We start from the raw sequence: 21,491 nt of genomic DNA on the forward strand, positions 1-21,491 counted from the left end.
ATCAAGTCTGATGTTTGGAAAGAATTGCAGAAGCAAAGTCAAAACCAGCAAACCATTGGCAAAAATAGCAAAAATCAATTGGCATTATGCATGATAAATAGAGGGCTAATTCCTTAGCTTGCAGGGATTATAAATAAATAAGCATACCTAACCCAAAACGGATGGTGAAAATGGATAAGCAAAATGATCTATATGTTTCTCTATATCAGTCTCCCTCTGTGTCTGTGGATCTATATGTCTATATACCTATTTATGCTGGCAGGCCAAGCCAGGATAAATATAAATATAAGTATATAGAGAGACATCTATAGCTATAGATAATAGGTGTATATATATAATAGCTATAGATCTATATAGCTATTATATATATATATATGAAAAAAGAAACTCAATCTCTCTCCTAAAGGAGATGAAAATCGACCCTCCCCAGTAATCAAGGTGTGAGGCAAGGTGCTACAGTATTGAGAGTATAAACTGGAGCAGCCTCTTGGAGGGGCAATGTAGCTGTGTCCACCCAAGTTTAAGATGCAAGTGTCTTTGTCCTGACAGTTGGACTGCTGGGAATTTATCCAATAGACTCTTTAGGACACACCCCCCATCCACGCAGGGCTGTGTGCACCCTTATTGTTAGCGATCAAAACCTGGAACCCTGGTAGCTGTCAGTCGGGACTAGTGAAGCCCATTAGGTCACATCCAAGTGACAGAGCCGTGCCTGGCAGCAGCCACGGTGTGGCGTGTGCTGCCCTCAGACATCACCGAGTTACAGGATCACGTGCACGGACAGGCTGCAGGCTCTTCTGCACAGAGCGGCGCCAGTCAGGCACCTGGACAGGAGGTGCCCGGAACGCTGAACATAGGACAAGTTCATTCTCAAGGGACAACTATACAGTGGTGAACATTGGGTTCACTTCCTTTTATTTTAGAACTCCTGGTTAAGTACTTACCTATTTTTATACCATGTGCTGGTATTATTTTTAATTAAATAGTCACAAATATCATAAGGCCACTACAGTATATAGGAGATGAATCAGAATGTTCTATGCTAAAAACATTTCAGTATTCCCAACGGTTCGATTTTAAGAGCCCTTTTATGTGCGACCTGAATTCTTCTTGCTCACCACTGTGGCCATGTGGACGTCGTAAACAAAACGGCCCAACAAACACCCACCATTGCTTTGTCATCTCCGAGCACAGTCCTCCCTTTCTGCTCTCTCGTGTTCGGGGACCAGTGTGAGAGGCACCCCAGCCCGAGGGCCGGTCACCCTGGTGCTGGGGACTAGTTGCTCTGGCAGGAAGCAAAACGGTGATATCTTGGTCACCCAGTGGATTCAGGTGATCAGAGGTCCGTAACACGAAGGCCATTTAAACCGATCTTTCTTTCCTGACTTGAGAGACTACACAAGGGCTGTCCATGTCCGAAGGTCTATTTCCAGCCACTGTTCCATGAGCCCAAGTTAGAGACCAGCAGCCAGGAGAGGTGTATAAGCAGGGGAGGGACCAGATCCCTCTGGCCGCTGCCCAGGAGCAGATCAGGGGCGGCCAGGGGACAGGGTAGCGTGCGTCACAGCAGCCCAGGCAGGCGGTGGAGAGAGCGGGCTGCGGGAGGCAGGGAGGGCTGCAGGAGTGGGTGCAGGGAGAGCCCCGGGGGGGCTTCCTGGGGATGGATGTGGCACGGATGCCCCTGGTGTTGGGGCGGGGTGAACGGTGGTGCTGCTGACGGGGGAGAGGAGGTTGGGGAGGGGACAGCGAAGGGTTTGGGATGCTGATACGTGTCCAGGAGGACGTGTGGACCAGGCAGTCAGGTGTGTCTGCTGGGCAGCCACCACCAGGTGTGTGATGGGCTGGATGAGGTCCTGTGAGGAAGGGGGAGCCCTGGGCAGCCACCACCAGGTGTGTGATGGGCTGGATGAGGTCCTGTGAGGAAGGTGGAGCCCTGGGCAGCCACCACCAGGTGTGTGATGGGCTGGATGAGGTCCTGTGAGGAAGGGGGAGCCCTGGGCATGCTCCTGGGTTTAGAGGAGGAGCCGGCCAAGAAGCCCGGAGAAGAAGGCGTTTCAAAGGGGAGGGAGACAGGAGGTTAGCTGAAGGCTGCTGAGAGGGCGGGGAAGGTTAGATGAGGGACGTGACCCCTGGACCTGCCACCTGGAGATACTGACAACATCCTAGGGACCCCCTGCCCCCCAGTGCACGGGTGAGGATGCACACATCCCTGGGGTGGGAGGAGAGAGGTGGCACCTGGACCCATGCTGCATCCCAGAGCTTCTGCTGAGCGTGGGAGCCGCGCAGCGAGGGCGAGGCTGGAGGGGAGCTGGGTCAGCAGAAGTTCGGACACTTCTGTTTGTCCCTTCGTGACGGGCACTATTGGAGATTCCTGCAGCCGGAAAGGCCCTGCTGCAGAGAGAAAACCCGATGGTAGAGAAAGAAGGGGGAGACTGCAGAAGGGGGGCCCTTGAGAAGGCGAGAGGGGCAGGGGTGGCGAGCAGCAGGTAGGGCTGGCCTTCGTAGGAAGCGGGGAACCAGGAAGAGGCAGTGAGGTGTCGGGGCTGTACCCTTGGCATTGGGAGAATGAAGGGACCTGCTGGCTGATGGCTTCAATTTCCTCAGTGAAACGTGAGGCGAGATCCCTAGTGTGTGGGGGATGCAGGGGTGGGGTAGGGGAGTTTAAGGAAAGAAGAAGGGGTGTGGAGGAGTCATCTGGAGGGACACTGCAGGAAGGTGACGGTAGGCGGCGGGGCAGTGTCGAGTGCACATCTGAAAGGATCTGTGAAACTTGGGTGCTAGGGGCCTTTTGGATGACTCCTTCAAAGCAACCCTGTGCCTGGACCCACACGGCAAACTCCCTGGGCATAATTTTACCCCGGATTTTCAAGAACACTGGGGAGGAGGGAGGCGGGTTTGTGAGCAGCTGCTTGAATGGCTCAGAATGAACCCTGTTTTGTGTTCTAAAAACAACCCCGGAAAATAACTTGCATTCTGACATTATCACCCACACAACTACTAGACTCTTTTCGTTTGTGCTGACTACTCGGAAAATCAGAGCCAAGGCTGTTTTACTTTTTAATAATGTGGATCCCTCCCCCCATGTAACAATATTGCAGCATCGCGGAAAACTTGAGACGTGAAGCTCGCCGCAGAGAAAATTATGTAGACTCTTAGAATGCATAAGTAGCCACAGGTCCTATCTTGATTTGTTTCTTTTGGTCATTTTGTGCAAATATGTATGTGTGTGTGTATATATATGCGCATATGTATTTATGCATTTATTCATTCATTCAGTGGAATTTTTTGGGGGGGAGAACTCCTGGTAAATGCCAGGCACTGCTCTGGGGACTGGGAATGAAGTAAGGAGCAAGTCTGGCAAATTCCTTCTTCTGTCCACACGCACCCCTGCCCACGAACAATAAAATCCGTTGGCATCACGGGGATGTGCCCAGTGCGATGTTACACCCTCTGAGTTTCCTTTTTAATTCCACGCGGCATTTCATCGGTGACACATAGGAGTTATTTAACCATTGTCCTGCTGTTGAACATGGTGTTTGCTTCCGGTGTTTGAATCCAAATGCTATTTTAAGCGCCCAAAGGTGGCACACGTCTGTCTCTGACAGTGACGTGCGTCCTTTCAGTCGCGGGAGCCCGTCACCCGCCAGGGCCCCTCCTGGGCGCCGCGCAGTAAGCCCCTCCTGGGTGCGCCACTCCAGTCTCCCCGGCTTCCCCACCAACCGCAGACCCACGGGTCCGCTTTGGTCCACCCCCCAACGACCCAGGCTTGCTCCTCCTGTTTTTCCTTTGTGCTAACCCTTCCCACCGCCCAGAAACCCCTCCACTTCATGTGGAATCTCAAGAACAAAACGAACAAAAGTGAAGAGAGTCGAAGACATGGAACAGAATGATGGTGGCAGGTGGGAGGGGTGGGGGGCTGGGTGAGAAAGGTGAAGGGATTAAGAAGTACAGGTTGGCCATGGCTGGTGTGGGTCAGTGGATTGAGTGCTGACCTGCGAACCAGGGGGTCGCTGGTTTGATTCCCGGTCGGGGCACAGGCCTGGGTTGTGGGCCAGGTCCCCAGTGGGGGGCACATGAGAGGCAACCTCACATTGATGTTTCTCTCCTTCTTTCTCCCTCCCTTCCCTTCTGTCTAAAAACAAATAAATAAAATCTTTAAAAAGTACAGATTGGTAGTAACAAAATAGCCACGGGGATGGAAAGTCACAGCACAGGGGATACAGTCAATAGTATTTATATAACAATGCATGGTGCCAGGCGGGTGCTAGACTTATTGGGGGGACCACTTTGTAAGTTACATACATGTCTAACTACTAGACTGTTCACCTGAAATGAATACAAAATAACATTGAGTGTCAGCTGTAACTGAAAAATAAAAATATGTGCTGGTGAACATATAAATAAAACATAAATCCTGCCACCAAAACAAAAAATGAAATCCAGCTTCCTCCTCCTCCTCCGTGTGGTTGGCTGCTTCTTACCGACCAGCTCTGTGCTGACATGTCACTTCCTCAGGCTGCCGGCCCCGGAAAACTGCCCTGTCTCAAAAAGTCGCTGGTCCCTTCTCTGTCCCATTCCCAATTCAAGCTTTGCTGTCAGTCCCCTCGGTGTTTAGTCCTCACTGCTGCCTTGTTCTGTTGCTCGCCCCCACCTGTGGGGGGTAAGCCCCAGGGCGGCGGGCACCGGCTGCTGTGTCGGCGGCTCTGTACCCCACACGCACAGAACAGCACCGCACCCAGGGTGCCCCTTCCAGAAGAGCTCTTCCGTCAGGAGTGAGGATTCTGTCTGATTCTGCAGGGGCCCGGCTTAGACATGAGTAACCGTAGGGCTTGTCTGAATCAAGAGCCCAAGCAGAATTCTCTGCAGCCTGATTGTTGGCCATACGTGATGCCGAAAAAGTACATTTTCCTTACCAACACCTGCTATTTTAATAATAAAACTTTCCCTCCCATGCTAATTTTTATAATGAGAGTTTCATATCCAGATTATTTAGAAATGAGAGAAGGTAAAGAGAAAGCATTTCTGGTTCCAACTACAGAAATACTGTCGTAAAAATGTCCCAGAAGTTGGGTATAATGTTTTGATTGGGGGTCACGTCTGGGGGACGGACTCCGGTCTGGCACCTGTTCCCGGGAGACTCGGTGATGAGGGTGCCTGCCCACCTGAGAGACCGTCTGTGACTCTGGGGGGTTGGAGGGCACCTCAGACGTGACCTCATCACCATTCCTCCGTGGGCTGGTGGGGAAAACGAGGCCAAGAGAGGTTAGGAGAAGTTCAGGGAGGCGGCCGTGCTAATCAGTAACAGAGCTGGTCAGCCCGCATTCTCGCTCCGCCTCCAGGGGTTACTCACCCCCACCCACCAGCTCCCCACAATCCTGCCTTCGCGTGAGTGAGGCGTCCCCTCTGGGCTGACTTGTGTCTCAAAAGCAAGAGGAAAATTCACCCACAGCAAACACTGCGGGAACGCCACGTCTTTATGAAGCGTTCACTCCTCAGTTCGTGGCACCCAGGGAGAGGAGTAGCACCCGGCTTGAAGGAGAACTCCACAGCGCATTTCACCCAGCACGGCGCCCTCCGGGTCTGTCCGTGCTGTCCCCGAGGGCCAGCTCTCATTCCTTTATACGGCCGAGTCACGGTCCACTGACTGGACCACGTCTTCGTTATCCTCTGGTCTACTGACGGGCACCCGGGCGGCTCCCACGTCTGGGCGATGGTGAATACTGTACATGCCCCTGCGGTGAACATGGGGCTGCATGTCTGTGCGACTCGGTGTTTTGGATTCCTCCGGACAGATACCCAGAAGTGGAGTTGCTGGGTTCACTTCGTAACGTATGTGAATGTCTAATTGCCATGTTGTATACCTGACACTAATATAATATTGTGTGTCAACTGCAAATAAAAATAAATTTTTAAAAAATTTAAAAAAAAAGGATACCACTGTGCCAACAGGGCAGGTGGCTGGGTCCCAGGCAGTGTGTTGAGCACAGGACAGGGCGGGTGGCCCCCCAGGAACTTCTCGGCCCGGGCATCCGGGAGCTGGCCGTCACAGGGGGACGCCATGTGGAGGACTCTGTTTCCCGTGGCGACGGGGTGTGACTCCCTGGCTGCGACCCCGGCAGTCGGCAGGGTGTGGCTGTGGTGTGTGACTGTCCTGGAGGAATGTTTCTGGGTCCCAGAGCGGCAGCCTGTTAGCGGTCCTGCGGTTTGGGGCCTCGGCCTTCATTCCTCTGCTTGTGACACTTGTCCTCTTCAGGGTTCTCTTGTCTCTGGGCACGCCTCTGGGTGTGTATGAACTAATTCTGTACGTGTAAGCAGGTAGCATTTCAAACACACACAAGTGGAAAGAATGCTAGGACAAATCTCACCTGCCTGGACCCCACCACTAGTGACTTACTCTTTTGATTTTCTTAGCAAACGTTTCTGCTGAGATGTAGACACTTTCTGAACGGGCAAGCAGATCGCCTGTTTGGTGCAGTCAGCCAGGAGGGGCGTTTGTGCCGCCGCCGGGGACCCGTGGTAGTTAGGAGACAGAATCAGAGCCCCGCACCCAGGGGTGCTGGGCTGTATGTCCCAATGTGACCAGGAGATGGGGGCGGGGCATAGTGGTTTGGAACAGCGGTTCCCTGCACCTGATTCTGGACCAGCAGCAGCACCTGGGAGCTCACTACATATACGACTTCGGGGACCCCACCTGAGGCCCGCGGAGCCCAAGCTCTAGGTGAGGCCCTAGAACTCCGTGTTTTGAGAAGCCCACCAGGTGGCTCTGTTCATGCAGCAGTTTGAGACCCCCTGCTTTCCAGCCCGTTGTCCAGGGTCCAGCTGCCCAGGTTCTACCTTAGCTCCAGAGCTGCAAGCTGTGTGACCGCGAGCAAACGACTTAACTTCTCTGAACTTCGGTGGCCTTTGTGAAATGATGAGGAAGGCACCCGCCTGCTGGGGCTGTTGTGCAGGTTACGGGGATTCCTCCATGAAGACCTTTACAGTCGTGGCCCCCAGAGAGCGCCAGGTGATGTTTCCAGCACCGATGCCAGCAGCACCAAACAGTGGGGGCGAACACTGGTAATGACAGTGGGTCCCTTTGGGGACTGATTGTTGTCATCGTGACTCACGTCAGTGCGACTTTCTGCTTGAAGAAAGATGTGGTTTTCTAGGAATTTAAAGTGATTCACTTGGGTTAAGTATTATATGGTAATGCTAATGCTGTACCTCCATTTGGTAGTTTTAGAGACTAGTATATCCTTGAACAATTTAAAAAGATAAAGTGATTCTTGCTCAGCTTTCTTTTATGCCTTTTTAAAATACGGGATTCAGGGTTTGAGCAATTCGTCACATAACTGAGGATCGGTGAATGAATGCGGAGGGAGGGCTCTCTTTCTCCTCCTTTCTTCTTCTTCTCTTCTGGTTTCTGATGCAGTGTCAGTGTTTGGTTATAGTACATGGCAGACCACAGTCTGCCTCTGACCGAGTGACAGGGGCGTGCGGTTCACTCGTCTTGGTCCCTAAAGCGTGGCCTTGGTTTTCCTGTCGCCTCCCCTTCTGTCCTCAGGGCCACCGACAGCCAGGGTGCAGCTGGGCGTGGAGGGCGGGGCTGTGGCTGCGGAGCCCGCCCAGGTGGCGCCCCTTTGCTCCCGGGACCTGTGCGCACCCCCTTCTCCACGGAGCAGCCTTCACTCCGTTACAGCGCGCTCGGGCCCTCAGATATGTCTACTCAGCTTCTGTGCAGGAGGAGAACCTCACTGTTGGGCTCAAACACCGTCTTCCCCCGTCTCTGATGCAATGCATTGCACTGCCTCCCTCCTCAGTGCATTGCAGTGCAATGTCACTGCAAAGGAGGGAGTGAGCACCCAAGGGGGGGAGTGTGAGGAAGGCAGAGTGCTTCGACTATGGAAAGCTGGGGTTCGAGAATAATGACAACAGATGTGGACTGACTTCTATTAAGCAAAAAAACAAACAAACAAACAAAAAAACAGGCAGGAACATTGAATAATTTTTTCTCTTGCCACCTGCCCTGACTAAAAGACAGGAAAACCTTCCCTGGGTGAAAGAGAAGGAGAGGTGACAAGTTACCATCCAGAAGTGTTCAGCTTGTCCAGTGTATTTCCATCCCCTCCCGCCCCGCCCGCACGAGCCCGCTGCCGACGCCTCGAAAAGTAGCCTAGTTCTAGGCGAAGCTACTGGTTTGGTTCCCTCATTATTCTGCTAGAAATTCGTTCAGTAAGCAGCCAGTGTATGGGAAACTGGTGTTGTCGGAAAGCGAGAGTTAGAAGCGTTGCGGTGTTGTGCTGGAAGATGGTCAGTGACCCAGAAAGATTTGGGAGTGCCTAACGAGCCTGTCGAGCGCCGTGTGTAGGCAGTCATCACTCGGAGTATTGGCGGAACTGGTGAACACGCTGCACGAATTTGTGTAATTGCTTAACTAAGCAAACAGCTTGCTGTCGTGTGTAGATAAAAATTTGACTTAAAAGGTAAACACGTTCCCCGTCTTCCCGTCCTCACTGCCACACCTGTTCTGTTTCTGGGGCGGGCTCTCGTCTGCGAGGGATGGAAGTCCGGGCCCAGCAAAAGAAGGCAGCCGGCTCGTTCCCCCGGTGAATGGCCGATGTGGCCTGCAGGTGGAACCGCTGTGGCTGGAAACCCGCCGTGGCGTGGTGTACCTGTTGTCTTGGGCCTCGGGCCTCTGTGTCTTTGTGTCCGGGTGGAGGAGACACTAATTTTTTTCCTCGTTGTGGTTTCCTCTGTCTTTGCCTCGGGAAGGCCCAGAACGCCCAGCAGCTGCACGAGCGCATCCAGTCGTCCAGTATGGACTCCAAGCTGGAAGCCCTGAAGGACCTGGCCAGCCTGTCCCGGGACGTCACCTTCGCCCAGGAGTTCATCAACCTGGACGGCATCTTCCTGCTCACGCAGATGGTGGAGAGCGGCACTGAGTAAGCTCCTCCCGCCCGGGCGGCCGGCCTGCCCTGCCCTTTCCGTCATGCTGGGCATTCGCTCCTCCCCTTTCATTGCAATTCCTAGTTTTAAAGACCAGAAATCGGCTAGACTCAGGGGAAATAGAGAAAGGGTTTTCCAGTCGAGTCTGGGGAGCGGGTTTGCCATTTAAATACCACGGTATTGTCTGCCCGCCGATGAGCCAGCATCGAAGAGCAGGTAGAATTCCGTCCGATAACCTGACATTTCGGAGGGAAAGGATTAGATCGTTACCTTCCAGGGCCTTTCCCATGCTAAAGTAATAATCCTACAGAACAGAAAGCCCTTACATCCCCCATCTATCCACAAGAAAAATTCCTTCTCCCTGACTCGGTTAAAAGAATTGAGAATAACTTCTCCAGTCTCAGAGTTGTAAACCAGGTCAAAGATAGCAGCCCTGAAGCCAGTGTTTAAACATCAACATTCGGATGATGAAGTACATGACCTTAATTATCTAAAACTAAACGCAGTAAACATTGATCTAATGCCCACTGTGCAGAGCGTCAAAGTTGGGAATGTTTAAAAAGATAGGAGATGCCGTCCAAAAATTTAAAGAGGCAGACGCCAGCGCTGGTCGAATGCCTTCCGAGGGCCTTGGGTCTCGAGGTCGGACCCGCTGCTTCCCGGAGCCCTGCAGCCGGGCTGTCAGTCCGTGGGCCCTGAAGGAGTTCGGTCCCAGGACGAGCAAGAAGGGGCTGGGCATTTCAAGTGGGGCGGGGCTCACCTTCCCAGGGAGGCTTTGATGCTCGGGTGGATGGGGGAGTGTCAGGAGCCAGTTGGGTGCAGCTCTTACTTGTGCGGACAGAAAACTCCCTGGACCACCAGCTGTTGGGGGGGGGGGGGTGCCACCGGCCACAGCTCATTCCCGCCGGGTCAGTGCCACCAGCACAGGCTGCTAGAGCATGCGGGTTCGAGCGGGTGAAGGTGCAGACTCAGTTAATTACACATTCATATGCTAACCTAACGATGGGTGGAGCTAGATAGACCTGTGTTCAGAAAGGTTATCCTTGAAGGTTGGGGTTTAACCCCGGGTCCCTTAAATCTCTCTTCAGTACCTGGCGACTCAAAGAATAAGCAGATGACTCCACGTCGGAGCCTCCTGAGCCCCCTCCCTTCCTTCCTCTCTTCCTTCCCGCCGCCTCCTACACTGGGTATTATTTAGCCTCTGCACTTGGCACCCGGGAAAGATTCTTTTTTTTTTTCCCCTTATGGAAAGAGAGGATGTTGTATAGCAACAGGAATATTTCCCATGTCAGAATGTTCTGTAGAGTTTGGAGGGGAGGGTCCTACCTCACAGACAAGTGGAGACCATAGTTGGGAGGGAATGGGGGCGAGTAACAAGTCTCAGGGGACTGGCAAGCAGGCGTGGGCATCTGCGAAGGGTCAGCAGTGGACAGGTGCCCTTTATTTCTTGATGAAGACTGGAATGTGGCTCGTGGCACTTTTGGCGGGTATCAGCTGGGAGTGGGCCCAGAAACCTGGGTCCTGGGCGGCATCTGAACCTGAAGGGGTTCCTGTAAACTGCAGCCGGAGCTTGAAGCAGCTGCAGGGAAACTGAAAAGGTGGTGAGGGGTCCAGTGGCCTGACGAAGGAAAGGGACACGGGGGACTGTGTGTCTGAGTCGGGAGCTGCAGGCTGAGGCCCCGGGCGGCTCGTGTCGGAGCCCTCCTTCCTGGCTGCCGCTGTGACGATCGCCTTCGCTGGGACCCGCAGAGGACGTCCTGGGACGGCCGCTCGCAGCAGGCCCTGCTCCTGGCCAGACGCGGGGCCCTGCGGGGTGCGGCCTCGGCCACATGACCACGTGTGTGCTCCGAGGGTCAGAACGGCCCCACCTTCCTGGATTTATCAGAGTCCCCGCCGCGGAGGCACACCTTCAAACGCAAGGTCCCGGCCGCGGTTGTCAAGCAACCTGCCTAGGTGAGGCGGTTCGGCGCAAACACCGAGGTGCCCAGGTGCTGAAGTTTTCTAGCGTCCAGAATGCTGTTGTGATCGCAGGGGTGAATATACTGGGGTTGCCGCGGTGACTCCAGGTACAATGGCAAGCACACGGAAGGCTGAAGTCCCTGTGAACTGCACCCCAAATACAGGGCTGGGGCAGAGCCCTGGCACCTCTCGAGGCTGGCGGTCATGCATTCTGACGTTTTCCACCATGTGAGTTTGCTGTGGCTGCCACAGACGGGGGGGCTCCCACGGTGGCCGTTGATCTTCTCACGGTCCGGGGGTGTCAGCAGGGTCGGTTTCCTCCGAGGTCCCTCCCCTGGGTCTGGAGGCGGCCGCCTCCCTCCCGCGTCCTCACGCGGCCTTTCCCCTGCGCGCAGAGAAACTTCACGTCTCCGTGAGTCCACAGCTCCTCCCCTGATCAGGTCGGACTGGATTGGGACACACGCTTATGGCTTATTTTAACCTCACCACCTCTTTGGAGGTTCTCTCGCCAAATACGGCCCCATCCTGAAATAGTGGGGGTCAGGGACTCCTCATTCGCATTTTGAGGGGCGCATCATTGAGCCCAGAACACTCATCGAAGGGACAGCACCCATTTTGCTTAAAAAGAAAGATGCTCTGTACTTGTCTTTCGACATTACTACTTTTTACCCGTGCCATCACCTCGCCGTATGACTTACCTCCGTCTCTAGGGGGCCCCAAAGAGTCACATCCCTCAGATGAGAGACTGGGGACTACTGAGAGGACGTCAGAACCAAACAACTAGAAGGCTGCCACAGTCATCGAATTCCTTTTGTGAAAAAGCCCATTCTACTCGAAGCAACATTTAGCTATTTATAATTCATAAGCCATCCCGCTTTGTTGCATAGGGCCGAGATTTAGACAGGTAAAGAGAACCGAAGGCCAGGTCTCAGGTGAGCTCTGCCCGGCATCCCTCTCCCCAGCACGCTGTGTTACTCGGAAGGACGGGTGTCTCTCTGGATCAGCCTGGCCTGCCCTGCTCACCACTTGACATAAGTTCAAAGCCACGCACGGCCTCCTGCCCTCCTTCTGCGGGGTTCTGCCGCTCATCCTGAGAAGCTGCTCATTTGATCCTCGGCTATTTCCCCCCCCCCCCCCAGATCTTTTGCTCAGATGAAAAAGAAAAGAGAAAGACATTTTTCTTATAAGGAAAACCTGGCTTCTCAATTAGACTTCGCGCCAGACTTTAATTAATTAACAGGAAACCTTTGGAATGGAGACCACACAAATTAAATCGACCCTACAGGTTGGGAGGCATGTAGTCAGGACCCTGGGCGGACTTCCAGCTGGGGAAGGCAGAGGTTTCTAGGCAGGACCTGTGGAAATGTGAGGAAATGCTGAAGAAATGCGGCTGGAATTTATCTCCCGACTTGGAGCCGTAATGAGATTCAGAGATTACCGGCCCGCATGTCATTACCCCAGGCTGAGCTGCTAAAGGTCTCTCTCCAGCTGGTACCAGGAGGGGCCATGGGACAGAATCCACCACACAGGAGCAATGGGAAGTGTCTGTCCCTTTGGCAAGAGCACCGCATGTAAAACCTGGATTTAATTTTTCTACCCTGGTGGAATTTGGAAATCCCGTCCCTGGTTTCAGCTTGACATGGAAGTAAGGGTGGAAGCCACTGAGGTTGTGGGGGGACGTGGTGCCCCAACCTGAGTAAGGAAATGGCAGGGAACGTTCCAGAATGGACAGAGTTTTCAAAAAATGGACATGAAGAGATTTCCTAGAAATAATGTATTTTATTTGATTGGAAAGAAGAACAATTTGTGCGTGCAACTCTCAGTTCCACGTGGTGAATAGCATTGCTTTTCACGGGTTTTCCTGAAACTGTGTGTTTTCGGTGTGTTCCTCTGTGCACTCAGACGGCAGGCAGCTCACCCTACGTCCTTCTCCAGTGAACAGCCGGAGAGCGGGGCCGGGGTGGGGGCATTTCCCAGAACGAACGGGCAGCACCGTGAGTGCCCCCCCCGCAACACTTGGCAACGTGATGGGAAAATTCCTCCATTGGAACCTGAGGAAGCTGTTAGCACCACCCTGCGCAGAAAAGTCTAGAGTGAAGAGCTCCATGTGCGCATTTACAAAACGTCAATATTTTAAAATTAGTCTTCCGTCCTTAATGGACATGCTAGTTATTGTTTAAAAGTACTTATTGTTAAGAAGCAGGAAAGTAGGAATCGCACCTGGCCCACCTTTCCCGAGGCAGACGCTGGTCACTTGGTGGTGTACACGCTTTTCGTGTGTTCTTTCACATCCCCACACGTGAGCGCAGGCCTCCACACGGGAATTGCAACAGCTGTGCTCTCGGTAGCCCGCCTTCCGCATCTGTCAGTATTTCCGTGTGACCCCACACCAGGCCCCTCGCCATATTTGTGGTCTGCATATTATTTCCTTTTTAAAGCCTCGGTAGGGTTCAGTGGACACACACTATAACAAAATGGGAAGGATGGGTTCACTGTCTCCCTGCTGCTGACCATTTACGTTGTTTTCGGGGTTTTTCCATGATTGTGAGCATTTCACAGTCAGCTTTTCATTTAGCAAAATCATTGTGAAAATCTAAATTATTTTGTTGGAGTCAAATTCCCGATTCAGAGACTATGCCCAGTTTTAAAGCTGTTGCAAAATAAGAACGTCCCCAATAGCTTGCTGAAATGTCCTAATTTGTATGTGACCATTGGGGACATGACAGTGTCCGTTTCTAGCACTCTGGTCAATACGGAGCTGATGGTCCCTTAGGGATTCCAGCTTTCCTAAGAAAAACAGCAGTGAGGGGTGTGAGCTCCCCCTCACCTGGGGGATTTATAAGTACTTTGTGTTTGCTCGGTTTGAAGCCATTCTGGCCAAGTTTGGTTGTATCAGGGGCAGTGGAAAGGGTCCCACGGTTATTTTAGACACAGGGAAAGCCCCCAAGTAATAATGGTCTTAAAAACAAACACATTAATTGTATCGGTTATTAGTTCCCTCCCCATTCTGTCATACACATGACTCAGAAGAGACGGTCCTTCTGTGTGTGTGTGTGTGTGTGTTTATAAAAATTGTGGACATCATTCCTTAACACATGAACAGTTTCCTGTTAAACTTTCATTATTTGATGCATTTTCTCCTTGCTGGAATCCGTTTCTTCCGGGAGCAGATTCAGGTGTGCCTGGCGGTGGGCTTCCTGTACGATGACTCGTCCTTGATGTGGCCCAGAGCTCACCCTCGAGAATGGATCTGTGGGTTTATATTCACTTAGCAAAGGGGGTGTTGTCTGAGTGCCCAACACTCCTGACCCTGGGTTAGGCACACGGGGGTGGGGGGCGCTATACAGAGCGGCAGCTGACAGTTTCGGACTGCGCGTGACCTCCTTTGAAATCTTGTCCTCACACCGAAGATGAATTTATTTGTTGAAAGTCACTCTGTTGTCCCTACAGACACGGATTATTGGCTGTCACTCATGCTCTTGCTTCTGAGAATTTGGTGTGGCTTACTGACCTGGGCTGTTCTGGGAGGCCCCGTGCAGGTCACGGGTGCACGGCCTGCACTTCACCTTGGAAGAGCAAACAGCTCCCCAGACCCTGCCTGACAGAAACCGCTCCGGGTGGTGGCCTGTGGGCCCAGCAGCTACATGGCAGCGGGTGTGCAGCGCCCCCTGCCTGCGGTGCTGGCACGTGCACCTGGCAGGGCTGCAAGAGTTCAGGGGAGCTAGCTGCCTGCTGGGGCCCCACTCGTATTTGCATCACAAACGCCAACAGGGCCAACCTTCTAGGGCTTTGTCAGGGGCCCCAGGGCAGAAACTTCCCCAAACTCGATCTGCCTCCGCCCCACCACTGTTTGCTTTGTTTGTGTCTTTGTGCCTCTCTCCCGGGATGGAAAGGAGGAGCCTCCCCCAGCCTGATCGGAGAGATTGTCTTCTGCTGTGAAAGAAGGCCATCTCTTGGGCTGGAAGGAGGGGCGTGGGGCCACGCTGAAACATCAGCCGTTCCAGAAACATCTGTGCTTCATGTCCCGTTGCTTTAGAAAGGGGTGTCGTGACACCCAAAGAGAAAAGAACCTCAGGAAAACAGCCATGGCAACAAGATAGTTCCTCTTCTGCTTTTGTTTCACCTGAAGCTGGCGGGAGGAAGTTGAGAAGGAAAACACCGTGACTTGTGACACGGCACCGAATTTCTCTCTGCTCTCTGGTCAGGGGCAACTAGCCAAGGCCAAGGGCGGCCGGGAAGGTGGGACACACACAGAAACCCGAGGGCACTCAGGCACCTGGGCCAGAAGGCAGTTTTGAAAAATTTCAGGGACTACTTTTATGTATGACTTACATACACACACACACGCTTCACATGATTTATTTTGAAATGTTTCCATTCAAAGATAAACTGAGGTATAATAAAATTCTAGGAATTTATTTGAGCAAAAATCAACTCGAATCCATCACACCAAACTGGAGGTGGTTAGGGACTCTGCCCCAGCAGATGCCCCAGGGCAGGGGTGTCCAGCCTTCTGCTGTCTGTGGGCCACACATTAAATACATTGTGACACGTAATCACACATAAAAGGTCACAATATTTTAAGTAAATTTATGATTGTGTGTTGGGCCGCATTCACAGCCATCCTGGGCCAGAGGCCGCAGGTTGGATGCCCCTGCCCCAGGGGAAAGGCTATTATAGAGAAGAGGTGGAGCAATACAAGGAAATTATTTGATTGGCTACAGTTAAAGCCTAGTTGGCTGTGATTGGTTGAAATCTTGAGGCAATGACTGGCTTAAATTTTGGGTTGGCTTTCATAGGCCACCAAGGCATTAGCACTGCCTCCGTCCACTGACCTCCTGGTTTAATTAATTTAGCATTCACACACTGAAGGGAAAAGTCACGAGGTCAAGTTTCATCGGCTTTCCCACTTGTGTCCTTTAATATCAGTACAAAGATCTCACTGAAGGCAGCACCTTGCATGCAGTTGGCCATCTCTTCCCAATCTCCTTCCGTCTGGAACTCCTTTCGTTGCTCTTTTCACTGATGACCTGGGCGCTGTTTAAGAACATAGGTCAGCCATTTTGTAGACTATCCAGTTTGGGTTTGCTCAAAGGTCACTTATTAAAGGTAATTTTCAGGAATTAGATAAAAGCATGGCTTGTACATAAAAATGAACACATGTTAAAAGAATTCATTTCACTCGTGGGAAACGAGAGAATCAGGCACAATGTTTTCACCATTTCAAAGGAAAAGTTAAAAGGGCTCAACTTTATTTGGAGCCCAGGAATGTTGAAATGAATTGCAAACGGAGACAAAACTGGGTTTTTCACCTTCAGGGAAGAAGTCAGATTGCTAACAGACAGGACAGCATGTGCACACGCATCAGCTGGACGATAAGGCTGCAGTGGGGGAACCCAGGAGTGTGCTCTCCATGCAGACACTGCGTGATTTTCCGTAGAAACACTCGCCCCCAGTTTTACCCAAAGTTTAGACCTATGTGTATGTCTCTGGCTGGGATATCCCAGATGCTTGTGTGTGTGTGCGTGTTTTTAATTGCACCCTATTAATGACACACACACATGAGGCTTCTGTCTCATTACTGGTCTTCCCTTTGACCGCTTAACATAGCATCTTCCAGGTGTTGGCACTGTAATGCCCCCCCTTTGTGATCAATGAATAAATAATTTTGGAGTAGTTGCACCATGGAAAATCGTACCAATGAGGTCTGTTTTCCCCCAGAGACTTGGCTCTCCAACAATACCGGCACGTTGTCTAGAAAACAATGGGGACTTATTTGTTCCTGTTTTTTCTTCAATGGGCTATAATCTGTCACCATTATTATTTACTTTGATGCTCAGTTTGTCCCAGGTTTGGCTGTCGAACCATCTTCAAACTGTGCTCTTTGTCCTTCTGACCTGTCTGCCCTTCTTCTTGGACCGTTTCTCTACTTTCTGTCTCCACGAGACGTCCAGACTTACCCAGATCGGTCCTTGCCCCAGCCCTGGCTGGAGTCCTCTCTCCAAGGAGGCGCAGGTCCTTGAGTGGAAGGTGATGTCAGTCCTGCCAAGAGGGCCCACTTGTGCTCAAGCCTGCCCCCCAGTGGCCACCTGCTCCTTCACCCTGCCCAGGGCTCTTCAAAGGAGGAAGGAAGTCAACACTCATTTTTTTTTTTTTTAAACATTAGCTTTTTTTTTAAAGATTTTATTTATTTATTTTTAGAGAGGGAAGGGAGGGAGGGAGGGAGACAGACAGACAGACAGACAGACAGACATCAATGTGCGGTTGCTGGGGGTTATGGCCTGCAACCCAGGAATGTACCCTGGCTGGGAATTGAACCTGGGACACTTTAGTTCCCAGCCCGCGCTCAATCCACTGAGCTACGCCAGCCAGGGACACTCATTTTTTTTAAAAAGAAGGACAAGTAAAGGAGGGGGAAGGAAGAGGAATATCTCTTTATATACATTTCTAATCCCCCAGTTTTACCAAAAACCAGATCTGATTGTGTGGTCAGTTAGGTTTCTGAAGTGGTTGGTTACATCGTATGTGGTTGCAAATGTGAAACTTAACTTTTTTTTTGACAAAGCCATTTTTTAAAAGATTTTATTTATTTATTTTTAGAGAGGGAAGGGAGGGAGAAAGAGAGAGAGAGAAACATCAATGTGTGGTTGCTGGGAGCCATGGCCTGCAACCCAGGCATGTGCTCTGACTGGGAATCGAACCTGGGACACTTTGGTTTCGGCCCGTGCTCAGTCCCCTGAGCTACGCCAGCCAGGGCAGAAACTTAACTGTTGAAGAGCCACATTATTCAGCAACCCCTTACCGAGTCCCTACCCCGACTGCATGCGCCTGGCATCAGAGGGGTGGGTCACAGTGCAGAGGCTCTGCCCTCAGGGAGCGGGGCAGACAGTGAGATGTCTCAGCACGGACAGACATGGGTGGGCTCCTTCCAGTCAAGGACGGGACATCAGAGCGAGGCTCCAGAGGCAGGACTTAGCTGGTTGGACAGGAGGGGTCGTGTAGGCAGTGCAGAGGGAAGAAGGTACTTCATGCCAGAGAGGTTTGGCAGCCTTGGGGAATGCAGGTGGCTGGATGAGGTTGGAAGCACTTGCTCCCCTGTCTTCGTGACCCCAGGGTTTTAAGAAGCATCATTGGCCTTTTTTGCAGACAAGGTTTGTCTCCTGCACACTTGTTTTTTCTGCAGGCTACCACCCCGGTGTCCCATCTGTTGTCCAAGACTATTGCAGGGTCCCAGCATGTCTGCCTTCAGATTTTTTTTTCTTTCAAGAAAAGTGAAAGTAAAATCAGTGGGCATTTTACCCAAGAAAGGCCACAATGTCTTCCTTATTGAGGATATGTTTAAGAACAACCAGTCTGGTTGTTAGGGCTTCACCCTTTTCATTGAAAATGTACCCATTCTTACCTCTCGGGATTTTTCTGCCTTGGACTCAAGTCCGTTCTGAGGCAAGTGGAGTATTCTCGTTGCCTTTACTCCTGAGTAAATGTCATGGGTTGGTCACAGTAGTTTAATCTTGTCTTTTGATTGTTTCTTGTCATTAGTGAACACCAGTATATTTCTTTGAATAACGGTTCGGCGTGGGTAAGGTTCCCTTACATCACGGCAGCCAGGTCTTTCTTCAAGACACGTAATTTGTGTGAAAGTCATCACCGTCCAACCTGCTCCTCACATGATTGTTCTTCAATTTTGCAGGCGATACCAGAAGTTGCAGAAGATCATGAAGCCTTGGTAAGAATTTACGATCGTTGATTCCGATTATATAACACCCTCTGCTTCTCCGCATCTTTAGCCCAGTCCTCTGATAGCTGTGCATGTAGCTATGTTGAGTAAGTGATTTTGTTTTGCTGTTTGATGTTCTTATAAACAGGTTCTTTAAAATTTTATTTCCCTTTTCTTTCGGCTTTGCGGCAGAGAGGGTGTTTTATGTTTGCCGCCGCAAAATGAGCCCATCAGGATGGCCCCCCCTTCTCCTGGAGCAGAGCTTAGGCGTAATTTTATGTATTGCATTAAAACAAAAACTTTCTCTTTGGTGGCCTATGTGATGTTCAAAGTCAAAAGCCTTTGATTTTCTTCAGTGGCTCAGTAAAAAAAAAAACAAAACGAAAACCCACAAAACTCTGGGTTGAAGTATGGAATGAAAATGATCTCCTTTGAGTCGGAGGAAGTGCCCGGTCCCCTGTCTGAAGTGGATCGCACCATCGTTTCGCCTGGAGGTCTCAGAACTTCTTCCGCCTTAGAGCTTTTCCTCCTCGCTGCCTTTCTTGTCCACTAGACAAGGGAGACCAAAGAGGGTCTAACGAGCTCTGTGCAGGAGGCCGAACACATGTCCCTTTGGCGGAGCTGTCAGCAGATCGCTTCCGTCTGAGGAGTCAGACTGGGGAGCGTCTGAAAGTGGGCGCCTTAGTTCGTAAGGCCTCCTGGGAGACCCTGACCACCTTCAGGTGGGGGGGGAGTGTTGCTCTCAAACAGTTTACCCTCTCCTGCCCCTCCCCACAGAAAAGGGGTATTAAATCGTAATCAAGGACAGAAAGCGGCCTTGCGTCTTTAGGCTAGAGCCTCTGAAGTCTTACTCTGATGCCAATTTTTCACACAGTCCGAGCACTGAAGGGTGACGAAGGTGGAGCCATCTCTGATGAGTGTTTACCCGGGCCCGGGCACTGCCACGTGTTTGCACGCATTAGTGTGATTCACACTCACGGCCGCCACACAGGGCTGGTAGCATCAGCATCATCTCCTTCACACGGGAGTTAGGATCAGGTGGTGGGGCTGGGTTCAAGCTGAGTTTTTCTCTTCACAGCCTCATGCAACGTGCCAATGTAGAGGAATTTGGGGCTCTGAGGCCAAAACGATGTCTTAAAATCCACCTCCAGTGGTTTCACTCTTCGGTAGGCAGAGATGTTGGAGGTGTGACTGCGTGGGAACCATGGCTTTGGTTCTCCCCTCGTGGGCAGAGTCAGTGCTCGGGGCCCTGGTTCTTGAAATGGCAGAGTAGCTTCGTCAGACTCAGTGACGATGCTGTGTCACCCTGACAGCAAAACCTGAGAAAGACAACACGGGAAATGAAAGTGATAGATCATCGAATGAACAGAGGTGCAACATATTACAAATAGAACCAAGCAATACATGAAATGGATACTGCCTTACAACTGATAAAGGTTTATTCCAGGAATGGAGAATGTTTGGAAATCAGTCACTGTGTGTGATTCAGCACTTAGTCAAAGAAGGGAGGAAAAAAATAATCCTCATCGATAGAGGGAATAGATCATAGCTACAGGGAAAGCATGTAGTCAAGTCCAACATCGTTCATAAATATTCTTGGCAATCTGGGAATAGAGGCGGCTTCCTCAGCCTCAGAAAGGCGACAAAAACGCATTCTTCTTAATGTTAGAAGACTGAACTTCCTCCCCCTAGAGACTGGGAAATAAGGCAAATGTGTTTTGTACCTCTGTTCAACGTTGTACCAGAGTTTTTAGCCATAGCAATAAGTCAAGAAAGAAATAAAAGATGTATGAGATCAGAAAGATCATAAAAGATCATAAAAGATCAGAAAGGAAGAAGTAAAAACCAACTCTGTTTGTAGATGTGATTGTTATGTGAAAAATCCCAAGAAATCTACAAAGACATTGCTCGATCTCATAACTGAATTTAGCAAGGTTTCTGGATACAACATTGATATATAAAAGTGATATATTTTTATACATTAACCACAAACAACTGACAAATGAAATTTATAAACTGCTTTACAAAGTGTCAAAAATCGTAAAATTCTGAAGAATGAATTTAACAAGAGACGTGCACTGTTTAATGAAAAACAAATATATTGCCAAACAAAACAAAACAAAAAAAGAACTAAATAAGAGGAAAAGGTACCATTTCAGGGTTTGGAAGACACAGTATTGTTAAGATAGTAATTCTCCCTTAATTTATCTTCAGGTTCAATGCAATAGAAATTTTTTAAAAAAGATACTATAAGCCAGTCTTAAAACTTACAAGAAATGCATAGATAGCCCAAACAGTCTTGAAAAAACAAAGATCCACACAGCTGAGGGATTTCATGAACTGAGTTCGAGACTCACTACTATAAAGCTAGTTCTTAAGACAGTGGGATGTTTTCATAAGGGGATGGACAGGTCGATGGCACAGAGAGTCCAGAGCTGATCCAGAGTTAAATTTTTAACAAAGGAGCCAAAGGAATGTCCACTGACATAAATCACGCTCTAATTCTGAAGGTCAAGGCAAGGCCTAAGGGGTGATGTAGCAATCTGTACGTTTCAGTGTATGTATGTTTTACCACACACGAAAGAAACTACAGTAGGTCCTCACTTAGCTTCATCAATAGGTTCTTGGAGACGCGGCAAAATGTCACAGAGGGGAAGCAGGCTTACCCAGGCTAATGGATATAAACAAGATTTAACTGCCTGTGGTGTCTCGTCAACATTATATCCAAATGCCGTTACACTGAATGATGTTATTCAAGAAACCTGCTGTACATGGGAAAACTCACAGAACAGGCCAGAACTATATTCATTAACGTTGACAACTTAGAATGCACTCAGTGTGATTTGCAGAGAGCTTTAAAGCTGCCCTTTACTTCCCCTTTCCTCCG

General features: G+C 50.6%; 1 protein-coding gene across 6 annotated transcripts in view; it reads left to right on the forward strand.

Annotated features, from left to right (window-relative positions):
- Positions 1–21,491, forward strand: part of ELMO1 (engulfment and cell motility 1) — a 472,430-nt gene that overhangs the window by 153,232 nt on the left and 297,707 nt on the right. For all 6 annotated transcript variants that reach the window (XM_045828139.1, XM_045828136.1, XM_045828134.1 and 3 more), the window contains 2 exons: positions 8,755–8,924; positions 18,578–18,613. In XM_045828139.1, coding sequence (XP_045684095.1) covers positions 8,755–8,924; positions 18,578–18,613 — 206 coding nt within the window. The remainder of the gene's footprint in view (positions 1–8,754; positions 8,925–18,577; positions 18,614–21,491) is intronic.

This window comes from Phyllostomus hastatus, unplaced genomic scaffold, assembly GCF_019186645.2.
Source record: "Phyllostomus hastatus isolate PE091 unplaced genomic scaffold, TTU_PhHast_1.1 phas_scaffold_78, whole genome shotgun sequence".
Classification (NCBI taxonomy): domain Eukaryota; kingdom Metazoa; phylum Chordata; class Mammalia; order Chiroptera; family Phyllostomidae; genus Phyllostomus; species Phyllostomus hastatus.